This window comes from Antrostomus carolinensis, unplaced genomic scaffold, assembly GCF_000700745.2.
Source record: "Antrostomus carolinensis isolate BGI_N321 unplaced genomic scaffold, ASM70074v2 scaffold14061, whole genome shotgun sequence".
Classification (NCBI taxonomy): Eukaryota; Metazoa; Chordata; class Aves; order Caprimulgiformes; family Caprimulgidae; genus Antrostomus; species Antrostomus carolinensis.
The window spans coordinates 21610-44109 of NW_010293576.1; the positions used below are offsets into that span (position 1 = coordinate 21610).

At 41.0% G+C, this 22500-nt stretch overlaps 1 protein-coding gene across 2 annotated transcripts in view; it reads left to right on the top strand.

The window, feature by feature from the left end:
• The window catches only part of FOXP1 (forkhead box P1), a 73755-nt gene that overhangs the window by 11003 nt on the left and 40252 nt on the right, over positions 1-22500 (top strand). For both annotated transcript variants that reach the window (XM_010177330.1, XM_010177331.1), the window contains exons 4-5: positions 2366-2570; positions 18718-18822. In XM_010177330.1, coding sequence (XP_010175632.1) covers positions 2366-2570; positions 18718-18822 — 310 coding nt within the window. The remainder of the gene's footprint in view (positions 1-2365; positions 2571-18717; positions 18823-22500) is intronic.

Genomic DNA, 22500 nt, shown 5'->3' on the forward strand with positions numbered 1-22500 from the left:
TTCCCTATTTGCTTATTCTGGAAAATAAAAATAGGTGTCGACTCATATGGTCTCATATCAATATGTTATCATCAACAGACAAGTCTATTCACTATTGTTTCAATTGAGTAAACAGTGGTGTAAGGGTCAGCCGTGCTCACAGGTAATTGTTAGTGCGCAGACAGTCCTGTCAAGCGTGTTAGCTAAAAATACATCCCACACTGTCACTTCGCAAGGTGTTTGAAAATAATAGCCCCGATACAGGAAAACAGGACACAGGCTTGTGTACTGACCTTTTTCTTTGTTTAATTTGTTCAGAGGTTTAATTTCAGGGGACAAGTAATAATTGAATATGTCTAATAACTAAATGCTCATTTGGGACAAAATCCATCAAAATATAATTGGCATTTGGGTCTGATGAAAGGAAAATGACGTGGCGGTAGAGAAACGGATGTGTCCTAAGAATATCTGATCACTTAATGTATAAATTGAAGCTTCTTTCATAATATATATTAATTGCAGATACTTAAGGATTTTAGCATTTTTTTGTAGTGAACCGTTACCAGAGACCAACTGTTTTTGTTAAATGCTACTCTCGGAAAGGCGGGGAAGGTTATTGGTCTGTCGTGCAATAATTTACTCCTCTTTGATATGCAAACGATCCACGGTGAATATAAAAAAATCCTATCAGACTCATTTCACAGTTCTTAACCACTTAGATTCTCTGGAGTCTATCGCCTCATTAGACCAGTGCTCTCCAAAGCTAGCATAATTAAAATCTTTAACAGTTTAGCAAAGTAAAGATGTTTGGCTGATCACGTTGAGATGATTATCTATCCATTGTATTCTAAATGACAAAAATAAATTAAATTTAGACCTTGGCATTTTTTATTATGTGTTTCAAATGAATATAATGCATACTGCCTTCTTTTTTTTTTTTTTTTTTTTTTAATTTCAATACCTTAGGTTTGGTGAGATACATGCCTGTGTGAGCTGCTGCTGTACACTCAGAAAATGGCAGGTTTCCTTAGGATAGCTCCAGTGCTACAATACGCTGAAACAATGAACAGTCATCCAAATGATGATCTGGGAGCACAGTGATGAGAAACCTCTTTAAAAACATACAGACACTGGCTTCTTTTTATTTTTATTTTTTTCCCCCCTGATTATTTAACTGATGCATCCCTACTGCTAATTTTTTTCCCATGGCCTTCTCTGAAAGAGCATTGAAATAGTCTTCACTGAGAGAAACTTGAGTTATTTGATCATGTCACAAACATAAGCTTTATCCAAGAGCGTGATCTCAGCGTGAGCCTGTGTCACGCCAACACGCACGCTCCCCTTCCAGCCTTCCCCTTCCAGCCTGGCCCACTGGAGTTCCCAAAGTTTCCACTTGCCTTATTTATTGACCACAATGTCCTAAACCTGCTGTCCATTTTGGCACCATAAAAAAATATATATTTTATTTTTTATTATTATTTCTTGAAGCTTATTTTCTGTTTTCATTTTACTTTTCAATGGCTCATTAGCATCGATCTAAGAAATGACAGTAATAATAGTGTTACTTGTATAGAAAGTTATACAGTTTTTCAGTAGACACATCCATCAATTAAGTGAGCAGTTTGAGAAACCAAAATTAATGAGAAAGATAGGTGTGTTAATGAAATAATCATAGTATAATCAATTTGACTGTTAAAATTTGAAAAGCATTTCAGGAAGACAATATGAATTCATAATTTATGTCTAAAAGTGATTAATAAAAACTGTATTTAATAACAAAGCTATTTGTCATCATTTAAAACTTAAGCACAAAATTAGTCATATTGTGGTTCGTGTTGTCATAATAATAAAGCTGAATATTTTTTTTCCTAAGACCTTCCTTTCTCTTAAAAACAGGTTAGAAAGTATTCACTTTCCTTAAAAAAAAAATAAAGTAAATAATATATAAAAAACAAATTAAATTTCTCCACACCTGACTGCAGAGTGGCCCTTGGCCACCTTTGCTGTCAGCTTGCTATGAGCTCTGGGCAATTTCTGCCTGAGTAAGGACTCTGGAAATGGGCCCTCTGTAATTTTAATTACAAAAAATAATAATAATTAACATGGAATTTGGAGTGGGTGTCCTGTTGTGTAGACCCTTCTGCCCCCCACCCTGGATTTTGCAATACAGGTACTGCAGGTGTCACACCAGAAAATTTAGCAGAGACGTGCAGTGTTGTATCAGCCTTTAGTTATTTAAAAAAAAAGAAATACGCAAAAATACGCGCTCACACACACACACAAAACTAACACTAGGCTTTGTTTACTGACTCTTTGATTTAATTACTGTTTGAAGACGGCCGAATTAGCTGTTAATTGATTTAATTATCCAATTTGTTTGTTTCAGGCATGATTCCAACAGAACTGCAGCAGCTCTGGAAGGAAGTGACAAGCTCGCACACAGCGGAGGAGGCAGCCAGCAACAACCACAGCAGCCTGGACCTGTCCACCACCTGCGTCTCCTCCTCCGCGCCGTCTAAGACCTCCTTAATCATCAACCCACACGCCTCAACTAATGGACAGCTATCGGTCCACACTCCTAAACGGGAGAGGTAGGTGCTGGTGGGGTTTCCACCCGCGAGCATCTCGGAAGAGGGTGCCGAAATGATGGCGAAATTGTTGGGAGCGTTGGCCAACCGCCTTGGCCTGGGTTTTGTCCTCTCACATCTTGCTCTGTCTGATTTTGGCGTGGTTGAATAGAGTCTCCACTGGGCAGAATATGCTCCTTTTGTTCAGATCTTTATGGCTTGTTAATTGGATCAATGTGGGCACAATTAGCTAATTAGAAGTGCGTTGGATAAGCATATTGGGGGAAGTGTGAAGAACATAAGCTGTTTTTTTGAGTTTTGCATCACGGGTGGTGTTACTCTTGATGTGCTTTGGGTTTGTAGGCTGGAGGTGAGAAAAAAAAAAATCTGTTGGTCAGTAGAGGCTGTTTTACCACCTGTTTTTCTGCCAAATTTCACTGCCCCATCTCATTTAACACGTTTGCCTTTTTTCCTCTATTTACCCGCTTTTACAAGACAGGATAGGCTTGAGTTCACCAGGTTTCTCTAAAACAAAATGGATTTTTTTTTAAATGCTGATAAAATTAGCTAACTGGTGTTGTTTGGCTTTTAAAAGTGTGAGTTAATTTATACTTGCTAGGCTTGCATTGTTAAAAGAAGTGCTTTAAATCAGGGGTTGTCTGTTGACGTGCTTCTCGGCGCGGGCTCTGCTTTATTCCAAAGGATGCTTTATTGCAGGTTTGTTTCTTTACGCCCCCAGATTTCACTGAGGTGTGTCTAACAACATAACTTTTGCTTATGGTGAGATAGACGGTCCCAGGAGCTTGGGGCTGTGGGTGCCAGCGCCTGCTGCAGCCCCAGCATTGCTGCCAGAGGAGGAGGAGGAAGGGTCTCCGAGAGCTCGTGAGCAGCGTGGGTGCAGCGGGGAGGGCAGTGCTTCTTTGCATTCAGGAGAGTCCCTTTGCCCATTTAGAAATGTTCCAGCAGACACTAGTGAAAGCTGGATTTTATGGAAACTGATGGCTTTGTCTTCTGTCCTCCTTTCATTCATTAGAAAGAGGATAATGGAATTTTTAAGCCATAGAGTTTATATTTCTGGTGGTCTGAAAGTAGATTGATAGGGAAGCTATATAAATACCTCTTATATCTTTCTAATATTAAGAAAATAGTGCTGTTGGGAATAGATAGATTTTAAAGGAGAGCACACCACTGCTGAAAAGAACTGCTCCGTCTGTGTAAGGCATAATTTTATATCCATTGCAAGGACATGTGGGGGAACATCAGTATATACATTTATAATGCGTGTAAGTGTCAAGGACGTGGTTTTCATGAAGACTTACCTGGGATACTAAAAACAGTTTGGTGTTTATTAAACAATTAAATTATCTTTTTGCTGCAGATAGAGCTGAACAAGATGGGTTTATGACTTTTCAATAAATTTTTTATCTATGTTTTTCTTACCGAGTATATAAAATAAAAACCCATGCAGTGAAATGGATCTTCTTTTACTGATCAGAGGCACGTGCTTTCTGCTAATGGTGATCTAACCGAGGAAACAGTATGTCATTGCTGTTTAGTTGGAAATGCAGTGGAAATACAGGAATCTGTTCTGAAGTAGGAATTTTCTCTGTGTATACTGTCAAGCAGAACTGGAAATCCATGTGTCCGAGTCCTGTAATTGTGGCCTGGAGGCAATTGGGATCTACCAACAAGGTGATACATATGTTTTTATTAGAAAAGTTCCAAATAAATTAATTAGGAAGGCATAAACATGCCATGGTGATGCCATGGTATTGTTTTAGATTAGAAGGCTTAAAATCCTCAGTGGCTGAATTGATAGCTGTATTGTTAAAGCTTGCCATAATACTTTCCTTACATATCTATTGAGTTCTCTACAATATCAAAATACAAAAGTAGGTATATTTAGGAATAAAAATAAGAAAGCTACAGACTTTGCTTTATTTTGCCTCTGTTTGGTACACTGAAGGTTTACGCCATCCATTTGCTGCAGTGATTGAATTACATCTTTATCCATAAGTAGAACAGGAGACTACACACAGAAGAATGCCTACTGATGCACTTAAGGGTTTTGTTGCATTCTCATCAGGCTCCGTGGTGCCTGCCTGGATTTCATGTGACACACAAACTCCTCTTGTTGAGATGTGTTGCGGTGGTTTCCTTTCTGAAAGGGTATTTATCTACAGGCAGGGCATTTGGGGTGTGAGCGAGCAGTGAGGAAGGAGTGGCTGGGCTTCACTGTCAGATGTATATTTGGAAGCTCATAGAAGGTGAAATTTTAGTGTGCTTAGAAAAGAGAGAGCACAGGCATGAGCAGGGTTTTGGTAATTTTTTGATTGCAAAGTGTAAGATTAGAAAAGATCATGGGTCTGGTGGGAGGAGGAGTATGCCAGACTGCTAGTGAAATCCCTGTATGTTCTTGCACCCAACTGGTTCCGCACAATAACTGAGCTTGCAAAGACAAGGGGACTTGTGGAGGTGGTGCCTAGCCCACGCTCAGGTCAGGTGGAGCTGTCAGAAGGGCTCACAAGGGAGACACCAGCCCTTCCACCTCCCATCACACAAGCCTGCAGCTTGGGCTGGCCACGGCAGGTTTTTGGATTGTGGCTTCTTCCCTCTCATTCCTGCACCCTCTGTGCAACTGGCCGTTAGCTTTGGTCTGCTACAACCAAGAGCTATTTATTTAGATTTAAACAACAATAAAAAGCACATAGTAAAAGCTGTAAGTGTCCTAACAGTTAAGCACAGCCACATCATAACGAGTGCCCGGCAGCAATAAATAATCATATACAGGTAACATTAACTTTTAGGGTGGGCTGTAAAGCTATCCCCCCTCCACGCCTCTTGGGCTTTTGAGAAGGAGTGGGCTGCAAGAGGCAAGCTGGTTAAGTGGGAGTTACTGTCATCGCTGTCATCTCTGGCACACGTCACTGGGGTAGTTCAGGATGGTTTTTTTAAAGGGTTCCTGATCACACAGGTCAGGTTATGAAGCTGCTTGAGACCTGTGAGACAGGAGGCACTCAGCAGACTGCAGCGGCACCTGCGTAGAAGTCATTGGGCAAGCAGCAGCTCTGCTGTGTGTCTTGGGTAAAAACACGTTTTGATGATAAACAAGGAGTTTAAAATGACAGGAGAAACAGTCATTGACTCCTCAGCATGCCCACGCTTTGCCGTGCCATGGGCGAAGCTTTAGTCCTGTGCAGGCTGCAAGGACGCAGCTCTCGTGTCACTGGTGACACTGGCCACACTGCAACTGCGTGGGACCGCCACGCTCAGAGCTGAGTGACAACAAAAGTTCTCCTTTATGGCAAAGAACCAAACTGCATGTGGGTGGCCAGAGTCACCCTGGGATGTTTGAAAAGCAAAAAAAAAATGTTGAAAAGCAAGAGGCATCCTCCACGTCGGGGCATGGGCCAGGGAGCTTCGTGGTGCTGCTCTTGGTTTGTGTGTGCTCTGTGTGTATGGCTTTCACAGGAATGAAACAACTCCAGCTATAAATAATGGGTTAATGCTTTCATTCATTTGGGCTTTAAATGTATATTACATCTACGCTTTTGTCCCACATTTCGCCCAGTTTCTGTAAGTAGCAGCAGTAGCAGCTCTGGGGTTTGGTGCACAGCAATCTGTTAAGGAGATAAATAATCTGCTTTGGCATGACACTCCTACTCTCCTCTTTAATTTGTCTTACACAAGGAAAATTATAATTAAATCATTCAGGGTAAACCCTTGAGTGTAGAGAAGGAAAAAACACACTTTGGTAAAGATTGCCAATAGAGACCAACTTCCCTGTTGTGCCGTGCAGAGACATTTATCAATATTCAGCACTATTAAAGAGAGAACATTTCGTGTGATTTGTGAGGCGGATGCCAAAGCTCAAATCAAGGCTTGTTAAGATCCTTTCCCCATGCAATCATGGGCATTCAGCATCATTAGAATTCAGCACTGACTGTGTGTTTCATGCTTTGATTTTACTCAGACAATTTAATAATGTTTATTGTGCTGATTATATATATAAATTCACTCAATGCAATAAACATACCTCAGTCATCAGTACCCTAAGGGAAATATTTAGTTATAGATACTTGTATTCACTCAGGATAAGCGAAAGTGAGACCATCAAACAGCATGCAAACCTCTCATCATCTTATCAGCGTTTGGGTTTCTTCAGTAACAAGCATTTTCTCTGCACAAGTAAATAAATAAATAACAGGAGAGAGTTAAGTACATCTGCTGTGCTTTGAAATGTCAAGGACAGTACCCGCTTTCTGTCTTGTTCCACTGCATCTTATTTGGGGAAAACGTGATTTTCTTAAGAGAAACAGCAAAACAAAGCAGGTGGATGCTCGGTTGCTTTAGGTGACTCCTGACTTTATGACCTGATGAGCAGTGGGCATCCCGAAACCTGTGTGTTTGGGAATATTCCCCATGTGGGGAGGTTTGGGAAAGCAGAAGGGTGCAGAATTCAGCAGCGCTTTGTGGTGAGCGGAGGTTGCTCTGGCTTGGGCTTGAACTGGGAGGTCTGGGGTTGCTGTGGGCACCTGCCTGCTGGTCCCGTCCCCTGGCACTGGTCTGTATTGACTGCAACAGTGACCTGAGGATGGAGCCTGTATGTAAACATATGAGTTAATGAAGGTGTAAGATCTGATCATTTAGGAAGCCCATCTGTTTGCAAGAGGCAAGGTGAAGAGTTGGAGGTAAAAGGCTACATGGCCAAGAGACCTTTCTCCATCTGCCAGTAATCCCATGTTTGTCCCTTCCTGTTTTTATACCCTTTCCAACCATGCTTGAGTCTTGTCCTTCTACATAAGCAAGCACCCATCTCATTAAAAAAAAATAGATGGAATAAACAAGGGGATTTTTAAATTACTTTTTCTTGCCAGCATCACAGGAGGAAGGAGTTTGGAGAGAGCTCTGAAGGGAAGTGAGAGGAACGGCGTGGCAGACCATTGATCTGCTGGTTAGGCTTAATGTGTTGTGTTTTACTGTTGTTATCTTCCATGCCAGCTGATCCTCCATCAGAATCCCAAGGCCCTTAGATGAGGGCATTAGGATTCAGCACAATTAAGAATTACAGACTTTGGTCCATTATTAATGCTCGGGATGAAACAGTTCAGCCTGCAGTCCATATGCTCCCAGGGCCGGATCCTCTCTTGGCCTGTCTCTCCGCGTAGTCCCTGGCATTCGTTCTGCACTGGTGCCAGCATCAAATCTGCTCATCCGTGTCGGCTCCTCTCAGTTGCTCCATGCCGTTGATTTTTAGCTCGTTATACTTTACCATCAGCAGAGTTCTGTTAGATTAGGTTACCTCAAATCCATTCTCCCTTAAGAAACCGATGTTCTTGGAGCCTTTCCTCCAAGAAGGTCTTTAGCTGTTCCAGGTACACAAACCTCATCATGACCCTTATGTTGTTACCTGTGGTCTGAGCAGCTCAGGTGCCTCCACGCAGCTTCCTTACTGTGGAGCTGGTTTGGAGCTGGAGACTTAAGCTGAGCCTGGATACCCAGTTGCCTATCCAATAAACCATCCTGCTCTCCACGTGGCTGCTCTGTTTCTTCTCATTGCACCTGGTAGGGGTGTGATGATTGTGAGGCCAGTTGGGCTGTTGAGTGGTGGTGACGCTGCGACAGCCGGAGCAGGGCGCTGGCCTGGCCATCTGCATTTATTATGTGCAAATACAACCCAAATCACCCCGCTACCTGATCCCTTGGCGCTCGCTCCCCTGCCAAAGAAATCCCCACCAGTTACTGTGTGCTCTCCTCATCTGAGTCACTTCTCTGTAATCAGCTTTGAAAAAAATACCAGGCGTGACTCAGACCTGGAGTTGCTAATCTTCAGTTTTAAGCCTTATCAGGCAGTTTTTATTGTTAGTGCTTTTCAAATTGGGGTGTGTGGCGTCCTTTGCGTTGCCCTCACCTGCCGCCTGCCGCAGCACCCTGGTTTTTTTGAGATACCTTCTGCTAAATTAGTTGTACCACACTGCTTGGTCCTCCCCTCTGCCCGGGAGCTCTTTAATCAAATCATGTTTTTCAAAGAATTTTTTCACTAAATAAACCCTGCAAAATTGGTTCTAGTTTATTTTATTTGTTTTTCCCTACGAAAGGTGCAAAGTTAACCGGTCTGTGATCACTCGCTGAGGCCCTTTGCCGACTAAGGGTGCTGTGTTTGACACTTGGCCATCTCCGCCAGCGTCGCAGAGCTCCTGCACACCCACGCTTCGCTGCTTTCTGGTCCCGTGTAATAACCATCAGTTGTACAACTCCAAACACTAAGCTAATGTATCAAAAAATCACTTAAAATAGATTGGGTGAGCCTTGGCAGACGCCTAACAGAACTTTTCCAAATTTTAGCATATGTATTGTTTTATTCCTCCATCTGGCCAACAGATCATTGTTTGATATCTGAGTGCTTTGCATATCTCCTCCCTTTTCTTGCAAGTGAGATACTTACACGTGCATTTAATACAGCTTAATGCTATTTTTACATACCAGAGAAATAGCTGATGGCTTTCTGTTAATTGCATGCACTTTGCAGTTAAACTTTTACTAAAACATTCCTGTCTAAATACTTAAAGTCCAATGAAAATTTGTCCTCTTCTTTTATTAGAGGTGTTTATGTAGTAGTCTTAAAAAGGGACCTGTTTTTGTTTTACTGCACCGTGGATTCCTGTTTCTTTTTATTTCCTCCTGTGTGCAAGTTGTCCTTCCTCAGCATTTGCTCGGGGGATCTGACTATCCGAAGGAGTTGAGCAGGGAGCTAATGAAGAATGGTGCTATTTTTTTTATCATGCATATCACAGCCTGAGAGTGGAAAAGAAACACCCTTGGATATACCATAAAAGTAGAGAAGTTAGGTGATTTTTTTGTGTGACTGTTTTCTCTGCTGCTCAATAAAAATTGAGCAGTTAGTATGACAGCTGTTATATCACGTTATATTGTACTGCTAAGATATTGAGTAGCGTTTAAAGTAAAACTCCACCATTAAGCTGTATAAACTTTATCCGTTTCACTATGGTTTAATGGAAAAAAATGAGTTTCTCAATAAAATGACATCATTTTTCCCAGGTTGTAATGTTCACTTTACAACTGTTTTTCTTTAATTCAATTTATTTTACTTTTCTTTTTCTTGGCATCCTTTTTTTTCTTGCAGTTTGGAGAGAGGGGGGATCTCTTTTTGTAGAGCAGCTAGGTACTGCTCAAACCCCTTTTCCCTTCTGCTCCCTCCCTTGACATTTGTGCTAATCTGGAGCTTGGTTTTTGTCAGTAAGACAGGGTTATATTTTCAAAGTAGTGAGATGCACATTGAAATTTGGTAGCAGGGGTGTGTGGCTCTACCTGCTGCACATTGAGGGGCAGGGGAAAGAGCCCAAGGAAAATGTATGTTGCATTGCTTGCTGCTGGAGCAACTTCTGTGTAATGCCACGGAGTGTTTTTCCATAGAGCTGATGTTTGTAAGGTGACAGGGTTGTGATTTCTTCTGTGTGATCAGGAAAGACATATGTATATTATAAAGTATATTCTTCTCCTTAAAACGATGGTATAAGCCCAGGCAGGGAAACTGCTGATATGTGTTGCAGCTTGTCATTTTAGGCTGCGTGAATAAAGCAGATAACTATTCCTTTGGGAAACGATCTCGGGAACTGAGCAACAGATCCGCTAGCCAGTGAATTCTTTTAACTGTAATTTTCCTTTTTGTGTGTACTCAAAAATAACATCATGATGGGCCCCTAAATACCATTTCATACACAGAGCACAATTTCCACAGCACAGGTGGTGCTAATATAGGACAGTCCCCTAGGCACTTGTCGCCAGGAGTTGTACAGCTTGTTCAGTGTCTGCATCCATATGGCAATCTGTCCCATTCATAGAAAGACATTGTAGCTGTGCCTGTGGGTGCTGTGGTCAATGTAGTGTAAAAAGTAGATTTTAACTCTCGGCAACCTATGTTCTGCTGTTTGTTTTATTGTAGAATCCAATTTATAACATAGGGGAAGAAAAATCAGCTCTGAGCGAATTCCAGAACAATCTCCCTGGCTTGGGTTTTTGTTTATTCTTGGAGCTCATGGTTAATCAGCAGGTGCACCAGCCCCGCGCCCAGCGCCGCTCTAATGAACAGTTTACAGGAAGTCTTGCTCGGAAGAAACATTTTCCTCCTTGTTTATACTGTGAATTAACTCAGAGGTTGCAAAGCTGTAAACGATGTTAGCTGGCCATATAGGTCACGCAAGTCTGTTTCTTACTACTTTTTTTTTTTCTTTTTACTCTTTTTTTTCTTTTTTTGGTGCTGTTGCACGGATTTTCTTGACTGTGCTGTACTCGGGAAGGGTGCTGAGCCCCTTAGTACCATGCCTTGTGATGCTGCCCAGCCAGGAGCTGGTGGCCACCCCTAAAAGAGGCAAATCACAGCAAAGGGTCTCCCTAAAAAAAGGAAGGCTGAGGTGTCACAGCATCGCACAGCGGTTCTACTATAAACAAGTGAACATGATTTATGGCTGCTCTGGTATCTATCATTCCAATGCCAAATGTTGTTCTGTTTTAGTGTGACTATTTGTTATGCCTTTTAGTAAACACAAACAAAGAGATGCCTAGCACCTGCAGCAGCATATGATATTTACACTACCTGTATGATTCAGCATGCTTCCCTGGGGAAGTAGGCTTGTGTCCTCTCCATTTTAGTGCTTTTTAAAATACCATTCTTCAGAGGGAAAGCATGTGGCAGAGAGAATCCAATGCTTTAACTGTATTTCTCCCTTGGAGTCATTATTTATCTTAATTATTTTTTTATAAACATTTCCCAAAGGGCACTTTCCTCACTGCTGCAGGCGTGTGTGGTGGGTGAAGGCTCACCCAGCGAACTGCTGGGCTGTATGTGATGTGACAGTCACCTTCTGTGCGGGTTTGGTTGTGCCTGTGGGACAGGGGTGAAAAATACTGATGTGAATAATCAGTGTTAATCATATTTGTTGACGTATCCCTGGTTTATATAAGGGTGAAAGACTTGCCTCAGCTCTAAACGTAACAGAATAGAATTTTGTTAAACAAGAATAGATCTTGTTTCTCAGTGTTTTCTTTTCCTGTAAATTTAAATGTAACAACAGAATATAAATTACGGTAAAATAAGATTGGCAAACAGGATCTTTTTACAAAGTATATATGTACGTTTGTAATTTTACACCTCGGTCTCAGTGAAGTCCAAGGTCTAATCCTGTGTTTTTAAACTCGCGCGTGTTCTTAAAAGCGTTGCTGAATCAGGGCCAAAGCCTTGCCATTGCCACCTCCCTCTGCCATACAAATTGGATGTGTAAGAGGGATGGGACTGCTGTGCTGAACGTCAGTTTAAAAAAAAAAATCAACAAAAAAACACTGAAAACAACCCCAAAACCCAAGAAAGTGGTAGGATCACATTTTTTTCCTAATTAAACTAAGATACTGAATCAATCCGTTTTCATCTGAATAAATTAGGAGGCTGTTCAGAGAGGAATAAAATGAGATTTAGCAGGGATAAGTAGAAAGGAACCCAGATAGGAAATAAAAATTCCAAACTGCTGGTTTGACATGACACGTCAGCTGCTCAGCATCGGTTGTGTGGGAAAAGGCTGAGGCGTAATCGGGGTTGGGAAATTAAGGTGGGACGCTGTGGCGTGTGTTAGTTAAAAAGGTAAATGCAGTCATGGGAGGTATAAACACGCGTGTTGCATCCGAGTCCTTCTTTTCCTGTTACACTTTATGCAGAACCAGTTAAACCACATTGAGAGCGTGATGTACAATTGGCCACTCTCTTGCAGAAAGGATAAAGAGGAGCTGGAGCAAATACAGAGGAGAGCAGCTAGGATGATAAAGGAGTTGGAGGGAATAGGCTATGAAGACAGATTAAAGGGAATTAAAGATCTACACCCTGGAAAAATAGAGGCTCTAGGAGGATGTGATTATGGTATGTAAGTACATGAAGTGATGCTACAAAGAAGAAGAAGGAAAAAATTGTTCTCATTAGTTAGCAGTGCTGGAATTTAAAATCCAGCGTTTCAAATCATGTGCGTCTGGGTATATTTGATGTACTTTTCACCACAGTACCTAGGCACAAGGTTGAAATAAAAAATAGGACTTTTAAATAGTAGAGAAACTCGTTAATTCAAGTGCAGGGATGGAACTTCCACCTGAGATAAGTGATGGATTCAATACTGGGTTTTTTGCAATGGGCATTTCTTTGAAATGGTCTAGAAATATGTTAAATTCCTCCAAGGAAAGGATGTAGGGCAGTGACTCTCCGGGCCCCGTGGCAGTTCTGTTGCAGGGTTGGAAGAGGGGGTGTCACTGGAAGAAGTACATAGTATTTTTAGAGCGCTGGAGGCTCAGAAAGTTGATTAATAATCCAAACCATCAGTTCATAGATCAAAACCAGAAAATGATGCATATAATTATCCAGTCTGGTTATACTCTTTGCAGTGGGGATGGGGGTAGGGGAGAAGGGGAACGTTAGCCAGACTTTGACTTAGTCTTGCTGCAAATGCTTCGATGCTTTCCTTGTGACGGGGATCTAGAGAGTAGTGCCACAAGAGATGGCAGAGTGGGGGGCAGTGATTCGGGGTGCACAGCAGCAATGCTATGACTGTTGTTTTTCTAGATGAGGATACAGGTTAGTGCACACTGATGAGAAGGCAGGATTTCAGCCTGTAGGCTGCAGTTTTAACCTGATTTGTCTTAAATTAGTGTAGTCATTTAAAATATAATATACCACTCCTGTTACTTCCAATAGGGCTTGATGTAAAACATGAGCTGCTTCTACTCCAAGGTCCGGACATGGACTAAAGTAATGAGGAAGGGGAGAAAAACAGCTTTAAAAAGCATCCAAAAATGTGCAAGCCAACTCTAGGAAGAGCTGCCACTGGCCACATATATAAAATATCACCTCTCACAAAGGCCCCACAGCCCTCTGCTAAACTTTATCCAGCAGTGGAGAGGCATTTACCCTGCTCAGACAATTATGTTCAGATCAGTTACCTGCTTTCTAGGCAGTTAGTGAGGCTTGGGTGGAAGCATGAAGATCTAGAAGTAGTCCATTTCAGCATATGGCTTAATACTTTTCCTGTTTTTTTAAATTATTATTATTATTTTAATTGTTGGGGGTTTTTTAAATTCACAGTTCAGAGAGGAAAGGGATGCTAAGCCACCTTAGTAAGGGTTCAGAGGAATTTGCACCACTGCATCTTCACTGCTAAATACATCTTTATTCCATTGATTTTGTTACGAAGGCAGGAACTTGCATTCAAGTACAGTTGGTACAAGGATGTAACCATTACTGCTGCCGTTTTGGTTTTAAATCAAATACAGCAAGTGTTTCTGACTCAGAGAATTGTGACATTTTCACCAACTTTGTTCTGTCGGTGCCTTTCGATGAGCTTTAGTGCTCACCAGGCAGTCACGAATCCAGGAGACCCGTGTTGGTTCCCAGTTATGTCTCTTTTTCTCCTATATAGGACCAAAATTGTGGCGTTTTGCCTCAATGACTGTGGCATCCACATCAGAGCGAGGGGCAATGTGGTGTGAGACTGAGCCCCGTGCTCCTGCCTGGACCATAAACTGACATTGGTTTTGTGGCAGCTGGCAAAGATGAGGTCACTTCCCATTGCCTCTGAGAAATATTTTATTTTTTCTTCTAAAAAAGGCAATTCTGCAGTTTCTGTGGGTGCTCTGTTCAAACCCCTTCCAAGAGGAAAGCGGGAGATGTGGTATTGATTTTCCAGTGTGCAGGTGGCTCAGGCATGTTCTCCGCACCGTTAGAATGTGAGCAGATGCTTCGTAACTGTAATAGAAAATCAAGGATGCTTCTAACATCACTGACTTCCCCCCGTGTTTTGGCAGAGAACCTTGGCCCAAGCAGATGTGGAGGAGAGAGTGTGGAATATGAAGTATGTCAACATCATTAATATTAAAATATGGTCCACTGTGTGGCAGAAGTACTGTTACTGAGGCTTCTACTTCCATGGTTTTTATATCCACCCATGACTTTTTTGCCAGTGTGTAGAACCGTGGTACCCAGTTTCACACAGTTAGGAAGGATGGGTTGAATTAAACCCTACAACACAGGTAGCTTTCCTGCTTTGGTCACTGCTTCCCCTGGTGACCAGTCTGCTTCTGTCTCTGTTTTGGGTGTACTGTCATTTTTACTCTTTTTAGTTGTCTGATTTCTCTATCTCCCATGGTTTTGTGTCCCATCATGTGATTCTTCAGAGTTGCTGTAGCACAGCAGATACATCCCAAAAGTTAAACAGCTGAAGTGGTCCAGGTGAGTGGGACTGTGCAAGCACCAGCTTTGACAGCCATCCCTGTCAGAGTAGGTGATGAATTTGCTTCCAGACCTTCCAGAGATCCTTGGGCTTAGAAAACATCATAGGTGAAGAAGGTAGAGGTGAAAACTCCTCTCCTCTATGCAGCAAGTGCAGAGGAGCTGTGGAAGTGCCTGGCCCTTCTCTATTCCCCTCCTGACTGAAAACTGGGCTGGAGAGCAGAGAATAAATGGACACTTGAGCAGTTTTCAGCTTCCCACATGGATTTTGTTATTCTGTCGTATGTCATGAATAAGCTGACTTTTGCAAGACGTTTTTTTTTTGCCAGAGGGTTATTTACTGTACTTCGATGTAATAACGCTGCACTGTTGCATTATATTTGGAAATAATTCTATTGTGTTAAGTAGTTTGTATGCAAATACCTTATGAGGAGAAAAAATCCCCCACATAATCTTGATTTTTACATCACTTATTCCTTCACTTCTTTGAAAATTATGTCTTGTTACAAAATCACTTCCACTAACTACTGTTGCATCACCAGTACCCGACCATGAATATGCGTTCCTGGGAAGGAGAGGGTGACAGAAACAAACACCTACTCTAATGTGTCATTAGAAATCAAACAGACCTAAAACTTGCTTCTGCTTGCCAATGCTCACATCTTCTAAAAGTCTGTCTCCAGCAGCAAGACCCAGGATGCATCCAGATTACAGAAACTGTGCCTGCATGCCAATGAAATATCATTGGAACAATTTAAGGTTATAGGTTTGCACGGTGCTCGCAAAGCTGTTTGTTTATGTATTGGATTAAAATCTTCGTTTTTCCACCTCTATTTGCTCAACCCAAGTGAGTACTTAGATCAGTTAAACAGAGTTCTCCATTCATTTCCACTGGCTGTATCCTTTGTGCCTTGACATCCGCTTCTGTATAAACCCTCTCTTTGTTTTGTTTCGAGGTGCTTCTTCAGGCTTTATCAGGGAACAAGTGGCGATCTCTAATATCTTCAAAAGTGGGCTGGATAAAATAGCAGTAATGTGATACTGACACTTAAAGGTCACCAAAAGGCGCTGCTGAAACCCCCCCTGAGCAGGATGGGAGTAGCTGCCTTCGGAAAGGGAGGCTGCCTGCGTTTGTCTTTCAATACTGAGGGTTTTTTTTCTTTTTGAAGTGTCTATTTTTGGTAAGTCACAGTAGTGGCTCTGCTTTGTGGAATGATGGTGGAAGCTCTACGTAGGTGTTAAGTATGTTACACGTAGAGTGTTAGCAAAATGACCTTTTAAGTTCCACTTTATTGTCAACACCAGTCTTTTTGGTTATCAACAGCGCTAGACTTTGACATCCTGAGCATCATTTGCAGTTTGATACTCTCTTGGTCATTCCCATCATTTTCTTTGGACACAATACCAGGGTATCATGTCCTATGTAGTTTGTCTTGTCTTGTGCAAGTTCCCTGGAAAGAAAAGAGATTTGCACTTGGATTTAAAAAATAAATACAAATCTCGGTAGGGCTCTTTCCGTTGACTTGGCCATGGCCTTTAGGCTCTCACAGAGAAACTTTCAAAAACCCTGCTGGGGGTTTAAGCCATGTGACTCCTGTTGATATTATAATGAGATTTACAGTGCTTAAAACCCACAGGGGACTGACTCCTTACTTGGCATCACATGGCGTTTCTGCAGTTATCCTGGTCTATGGGTAACGTGCACCATGTAAACGAATACACTGAGTTTTTTGGGGGGATTCTGTCAAACAGACTGAAATTGTAACTCTCATATGTAGTCTTCATGGAATTTAATGGCGTGTTAACATGAAAGCCTACTTTCTCACCCTGTGCTGTATTCAGATATGGAAACAGATGATAAAACTCATTATTTTCTGAATTATTATTTTCTGATGTGTACAGAGGGCATTTGACCATATGCCTGTCTGGCTGTGATGGACGGTGTTCCTTCAGCCATCCTCCCTCTTGCTCAGCTGAGGAAAGGTGTGGTGTAGCATTTTCTAATTTCCTTGCAAGGAATGTATTGGTCTCTTTGTTCCTTTCAAAATTTAACTGATAGAGGTTCTCCCCACTTGCATGTTTTTTTTTAAAAAACTGATTAAGTTAAACCAGTGTAATACTCGTTCTTAGAAAAGGCCTTTTTAAGGCTCTTCACCTACAGGTTTGTTGGTTTTTGGGTTTGGTTTTTTTTTTTTTAGGAAATTACTTTGCACACATACATACATATATATAATTATGCTTGAAGAACTATTTATAAACAACAAAAAATAAGATCTTAATGAAATAATGAATTAGGTTCATGTAGAACTTGTAATACCTTTTCCAGTCTGATCTGTACCTTCTTGATTTTTTTTTTAATTAAAAATAATTTTTAAAAAAACACCATCAATTATCTTCAGGTTCTTGTTGGGCCTAAAGTAAAAAATGGCAGAATCTGGGCAAGAATTTGTCTTGCAACTGCTTTCCATTTGGGATAACATCTCAGAGAGATGTTCCTTGGTGATTTTGCTATCCAGAGCATCAGAAATAATAGAAGAACACAATTTTGTTATAGTATGCAGGCAGATAATACTACAGAACAAGAATAAACAGCATTTCCACACATGTGTATAAAAGTAAAACGGCAAAAAGTAGGCGTTTATCCATGATGTTACCTGTAATCCAGGATAAAATAAGTCATAAAAGCCACACCTAGATGCTGGTATGTGTTCATATCCTTTGTGTATGTTTGAAGTTGATAATACAGCACAGGCATGCTGTAGCAAAAAGATTTGCTATGAAAAATAGATATGTTTGTGAGCATAAAATAGAGTTTTCAATATTATTTTGACATTTTATTTTTAAAGTCATCTCTAAGGTTATGGAAATTGTTGCAAAAATAATTCCTTTACTTAAGAAGTTTCCATGCAGAAGTTGAATAAAGAAGATATTTTAGAATATGGTTCATCAGTTAGTGCAACAGATACATTTCCCTGAGCACCACATGGCCCGGATCAAAGCGTCTCATGACTTGGATCAGTGCAGCCAAATCATTACGTATTGATTGGAATCCCGCTGAAGGATTAACCCCTTCGTGCTCGTACGAATTTTTTTCTTTAACCCTCGTGTCAGTAGTTAGAAAGCTCTGTGACATTCCTGCCAAATCTTACCAAGGTTAATAGCCCCCCCCCAACCCCTCATACTGAGGAATCCTTTGATTACACTGTTCCTTTTTTTTATGATGAATTTTGGATATGAAAATACACTTAGAATCTTCTTTACTGGGACATAAGGGGGCTGTACTTGTGCAAAGTAACAGTCTGTAAGAGTTTAAAAAAAAACAAACAACAAAACCCTGACCAGAAAAAACCCCACAAAAAGAAATTGCAGTAAATAAATAACATAAATATAATAAATAAATAAATAACATAATAAATAAAGCCAAGGCTGCAAACTCAGTGCTTTTCCTCTTTCTGTAGTGACGAGGAATACCTCAGGTCCAGTTGTATTGTGTTACAAGAATACACTGCTGTATGGAGATGACTTTTCTTCCTCATGAAGTTGGATTGTAAATATGCAATGTTCATAAATTTCTTAGCAAAATATCAAGCAGGATATTAAGCGGGTCTGTCAAATGATTTCTCCCCCGTCCATGTTAATTTAAAATCTTTACAAAGCTTTTAATTAATGAATGAAATGTAGGAGGATAGCTAAGTAAGAATGACACATGTTGCACGCTGCAAGTGGTATTTAATTCTCTTTTGAATAACCATGGGCAGAGTCAGGTGGGTACCGTGAGATGTTAGGGGTGTTTCAGGATCTGTTGTTGGCTGCTCTTAAGAGTCTTTGTGAAGATCAATTGTCACGGTACCTTCAGTTATGCCACTTTCTCTCTTTTCCCTTTCTCTCCTCCAGTTTATCCCACGAGGAGCACTCACACAGCCATCCGCTCTACGGACACGGCGTATGCAAATGGCCGGGCTGTGAAGCAGTATGTGAAGACTTCCAGTCGTTTCTAAAGTAAGGATGGTTTTTTTGGCACTTGTATTGTACAAAAAGCATGCCCTGAAATTTTGTGTCCTGTCACTCACCGTGGGCCTGATGCAAAGCCCATTGAAGTCAACAGAGAGCTCCCTTTCACTTCAGTGGCTTTTGGATCAGGCTCAAGAACGTTTTAACAGGGGATAGTAAATTAGCCCCATGGGGGAAGTATGGTCTTGCTCAGTGTATTACTATAAAATAGTGTTTGCAGTTCCGCAGCCCTTTTTTTTCTTTATTTAGATTATTTTTAAGTTGCAGTATTGCTAATGTTAACAATACAACCTTGATTTAACCTTGATTTCACTTTAATTTAGAATTTTAGTTTTAAGTTAACTCCATAATTGAACAGAGGATTGCAGAACATCACGTGAAATTTAATTTATGTCAAATAAGTAACTAATGAACAAAGTCTACGCCACTAAAAATAAACTATAATTATATTAATTGGGCCCCTGCAGTTTGCTGCAGACCTTTCCTTGCTGCCAAAGAACACAGTTTTACACGTTGCATAAACAGTGCATTATGGACTAGTATGTGGTAATGCGTGCATCCCAATGCAGGGAAGGACCGACAGACCTCTAATAACTTACACATGGCTGTTCCACAGCTTAACCATCAGCCTCACCCCTCCAAGCTGGAGCAAAAAGTGTTGCCATCACAAAAGTGTTTTCTGTCTGGGTAGAACCACCAGGTACACATATGCTTTGGGTACATCCAGGTTCTTGAAGGTTTAGGCACTGATCTTTTCTCAAGTACTATGACTGGTTGTAAGATCAGGAAAGACCGACTGTGCAAGCCATGTTTATGATAAATGCACAAAGGGACAAATTCTGCTCCCGTTTCCAGTGGTGATGTCATGAAGTTAGCTCACATAAATACATGGGATTCTTCAGGATGAATTAGTCATTAGAATTAGTCCCAAAATGTTCAGCTCTCTCTATTCTTTTGGGGGCAGTTCCCTGGATTTTTGTGTGAGGGAGTGGAGGGTGACAGCAAGCAGAGGATGTTTGTTGGATAATGTTAGTTGATCAGATAGGTTTTTGCTCTCAGAACAGAATGGGACAGTTCTGCTTCCACTGGCAAAACCCTCCTGAATTCTGTAGGAGCAGCGCTGGTCCTAGTGTAAACAAATGTTACAAATAAGGAACGGTACCGTAATGAGAAGGTTCTCATTACAAGAGGATTACAAAATAAGAAGGTGCTAGTCATAAATTTCCATGAAGGGTGGCCTCATTTCTTTTAATTCATCCTGTTCACTTAAGTGAAATAAATGCTAATCTTGCCATACTTGCCAGCTCATTCATATTCATATGCCATACTATAGCATTTAGACCTTTAAAACAATTCTAATTTTTATTGCACTTAATCCAAGGGAAAGGTGCTGTGGTAGCCTTAGATATTGGAATAACGTGTGTAGTCACATAAAGTCAGATTATGCCACCTTTGCTTCTTGTGCTAGTCCCCTGTTCCAGATTAGATCTGTTGGTTTCAGGAAGATTTCTTACAGAGCCAAGGGGCTGCTTGATGTGACCATGAGTAGAAAATAACAACCCTTTATTGCATGGGTAGAGGCAAGATTGCTATTTAGATGGTATTTTGGAGATGTTTCAGTAAGTAGACCAAGTCTACCAGTTCACCTGGAGAAGATACTTGGGTCAATCAATAGTTAGGAATAACCTGAAGACCATTCCCAGCCCAGGCTGGACCTGAAGCAGCTCCATCTACTCCCAGGGCCAACAATTCTGGTTCTTGTTATCACTCACTCATCATCACTCTGGTTTTTTTTCCCCCATTGAAACCTTTCAACAGAAATAATTTGTGTGACTTTCTTAAACCCATCGGCTCGTGTAAATTTTCTCATTATCCAAATTCTGCAGTGTCCAGACAAAGTCTTATTGTTCAGAGTGATATTTAACCCAGAACAAATGCAGAAATGAATGTCCCCGAGCAGTGTATTGAGACTGTTGGAAAGTGAGTGTTGCTTCATAAAATGAGACCATAGCCTTCCAAGTCTCCTGTGGAGCATCTGTCCTTAAATTATATTGTCATTTATCAGAATTCATTACTCAATGAAAAGATAACAGGTAGATGCTTGAAGTTTCTTTCTGATACTTGTATAATCTGTGAAGCTTTTTCCACAATCCCCTCAAGAGAAAAGCTCTTGTTTACCAAGTGAAATACAGTCCGTGTATCAATTGAGCATTGCTTAATTTCACTTGCCTCGGTAAAAAGGCCCCTTAGAAAAAGCAAAGAGAAGTTACATGCGGAATGAAAGCTCCGTATGCCAATAAAATGATTCTACAGTTGAGGGAGAAAAAAGGACTCGCAGGTCTAAAACATGGTTCATTTCTTTTCCTCCTGAGGAAGAAATATCATAACTGTTGGTAAATCAAAACCAGAGATTTGACACTCTTCTGTGATCGTTCTGTAGTGTTTGTTCCCAAGGTGAGGTACACCACAGGGCCCTTGATTTCAAAGATAAATACTGTACAAATAACGATCCTAGTTGTCTTTCACTCACAGCCAACAGGAGGATGCTTATCAGAACCAGCAGATACACGGACTATTGTACGCATTTATTTCCCTATTCCTTTTTGAAATAAGTTGCAGTTTTAGCTTTGTGGGTTTGGGGGTTTTTTTTGTTGGTTTTTTTTTTGGTTTGTTTTTTTTTTAATCCATCAGCCATTGGTTATCATGTGATGCGGTATCAGTTAGAGCTAACTGATAGCAGCAGGGGCTGCTGCTAAGCCTAATGAAACAGTAGCACCCTGCATGCTCCAGAATACTCCCCAAGCCCAAAAACAAAAACAAGTCCAATCTCACCAGGGTGACCTGATGGCCTTCTGCCAACCTGCGGGAAGCAAGGTGAGGGCTGGAGGGTGCACACGTGTCTCGCGTGTTAACCAGGGCCCGTCTCGCAGGCGGCAACGAATGGAGCAATTAGTAGCACAGAGCGGCTTTCCTTCAAAATTGACTATATCCTTGATTTCATTTGCATGTGTTTAATGTTGCAGATTGAAATATATACCCCTTAGACGGCAAGTCGTTCAGGAAATCCCTGCTAGAGGGAGGGTGGTTTATTCAGCAAGGTATCAAGGCACCCAGGGCAAAAAATGGAGGAGACCGAGTAAGGTTTTATTCCACCCCTCCAGGTTTTTGTTTTTTTAAAAAAAAATTCTTGTGGTTTAGATGTACTTAATCGTGGCTGTACCATTTTTATATCAAATATATTCTTTGAAAGAGAGACACAGACCTTTGGAGAGATCTTGCAATCCTACATTGCAGTGATGCTGGTAATCTGCTTCATGTGAATTCAACTTTGATGAAACGAAAGGGAGTTTATGTGAAAGAAACGACTAAGTGCAGTCTGTAATGTTTTCACAAGTGTTTTTATCATGGTAACATCTTGTTTACTTTAGTTGCCTGCCTAAAACTACTTGGAACATGTTAAGAAAACATTTCGAGAAAGCTTCTACAAAGAGGCTTTTGTTTAGCAGCAACTGTGAGACTGCTCGGCTCACAAAGGTGTTAACTTTCAACCCCTTAAGCACTTCCACATGAAATTCCAGCAACTATGTTTGTGGTTTTGGAAAAACAAAGTGTATATTAAAGAAACCAGGTATATGCTAATACATGTTGAAATAGGCCGGAAATCAT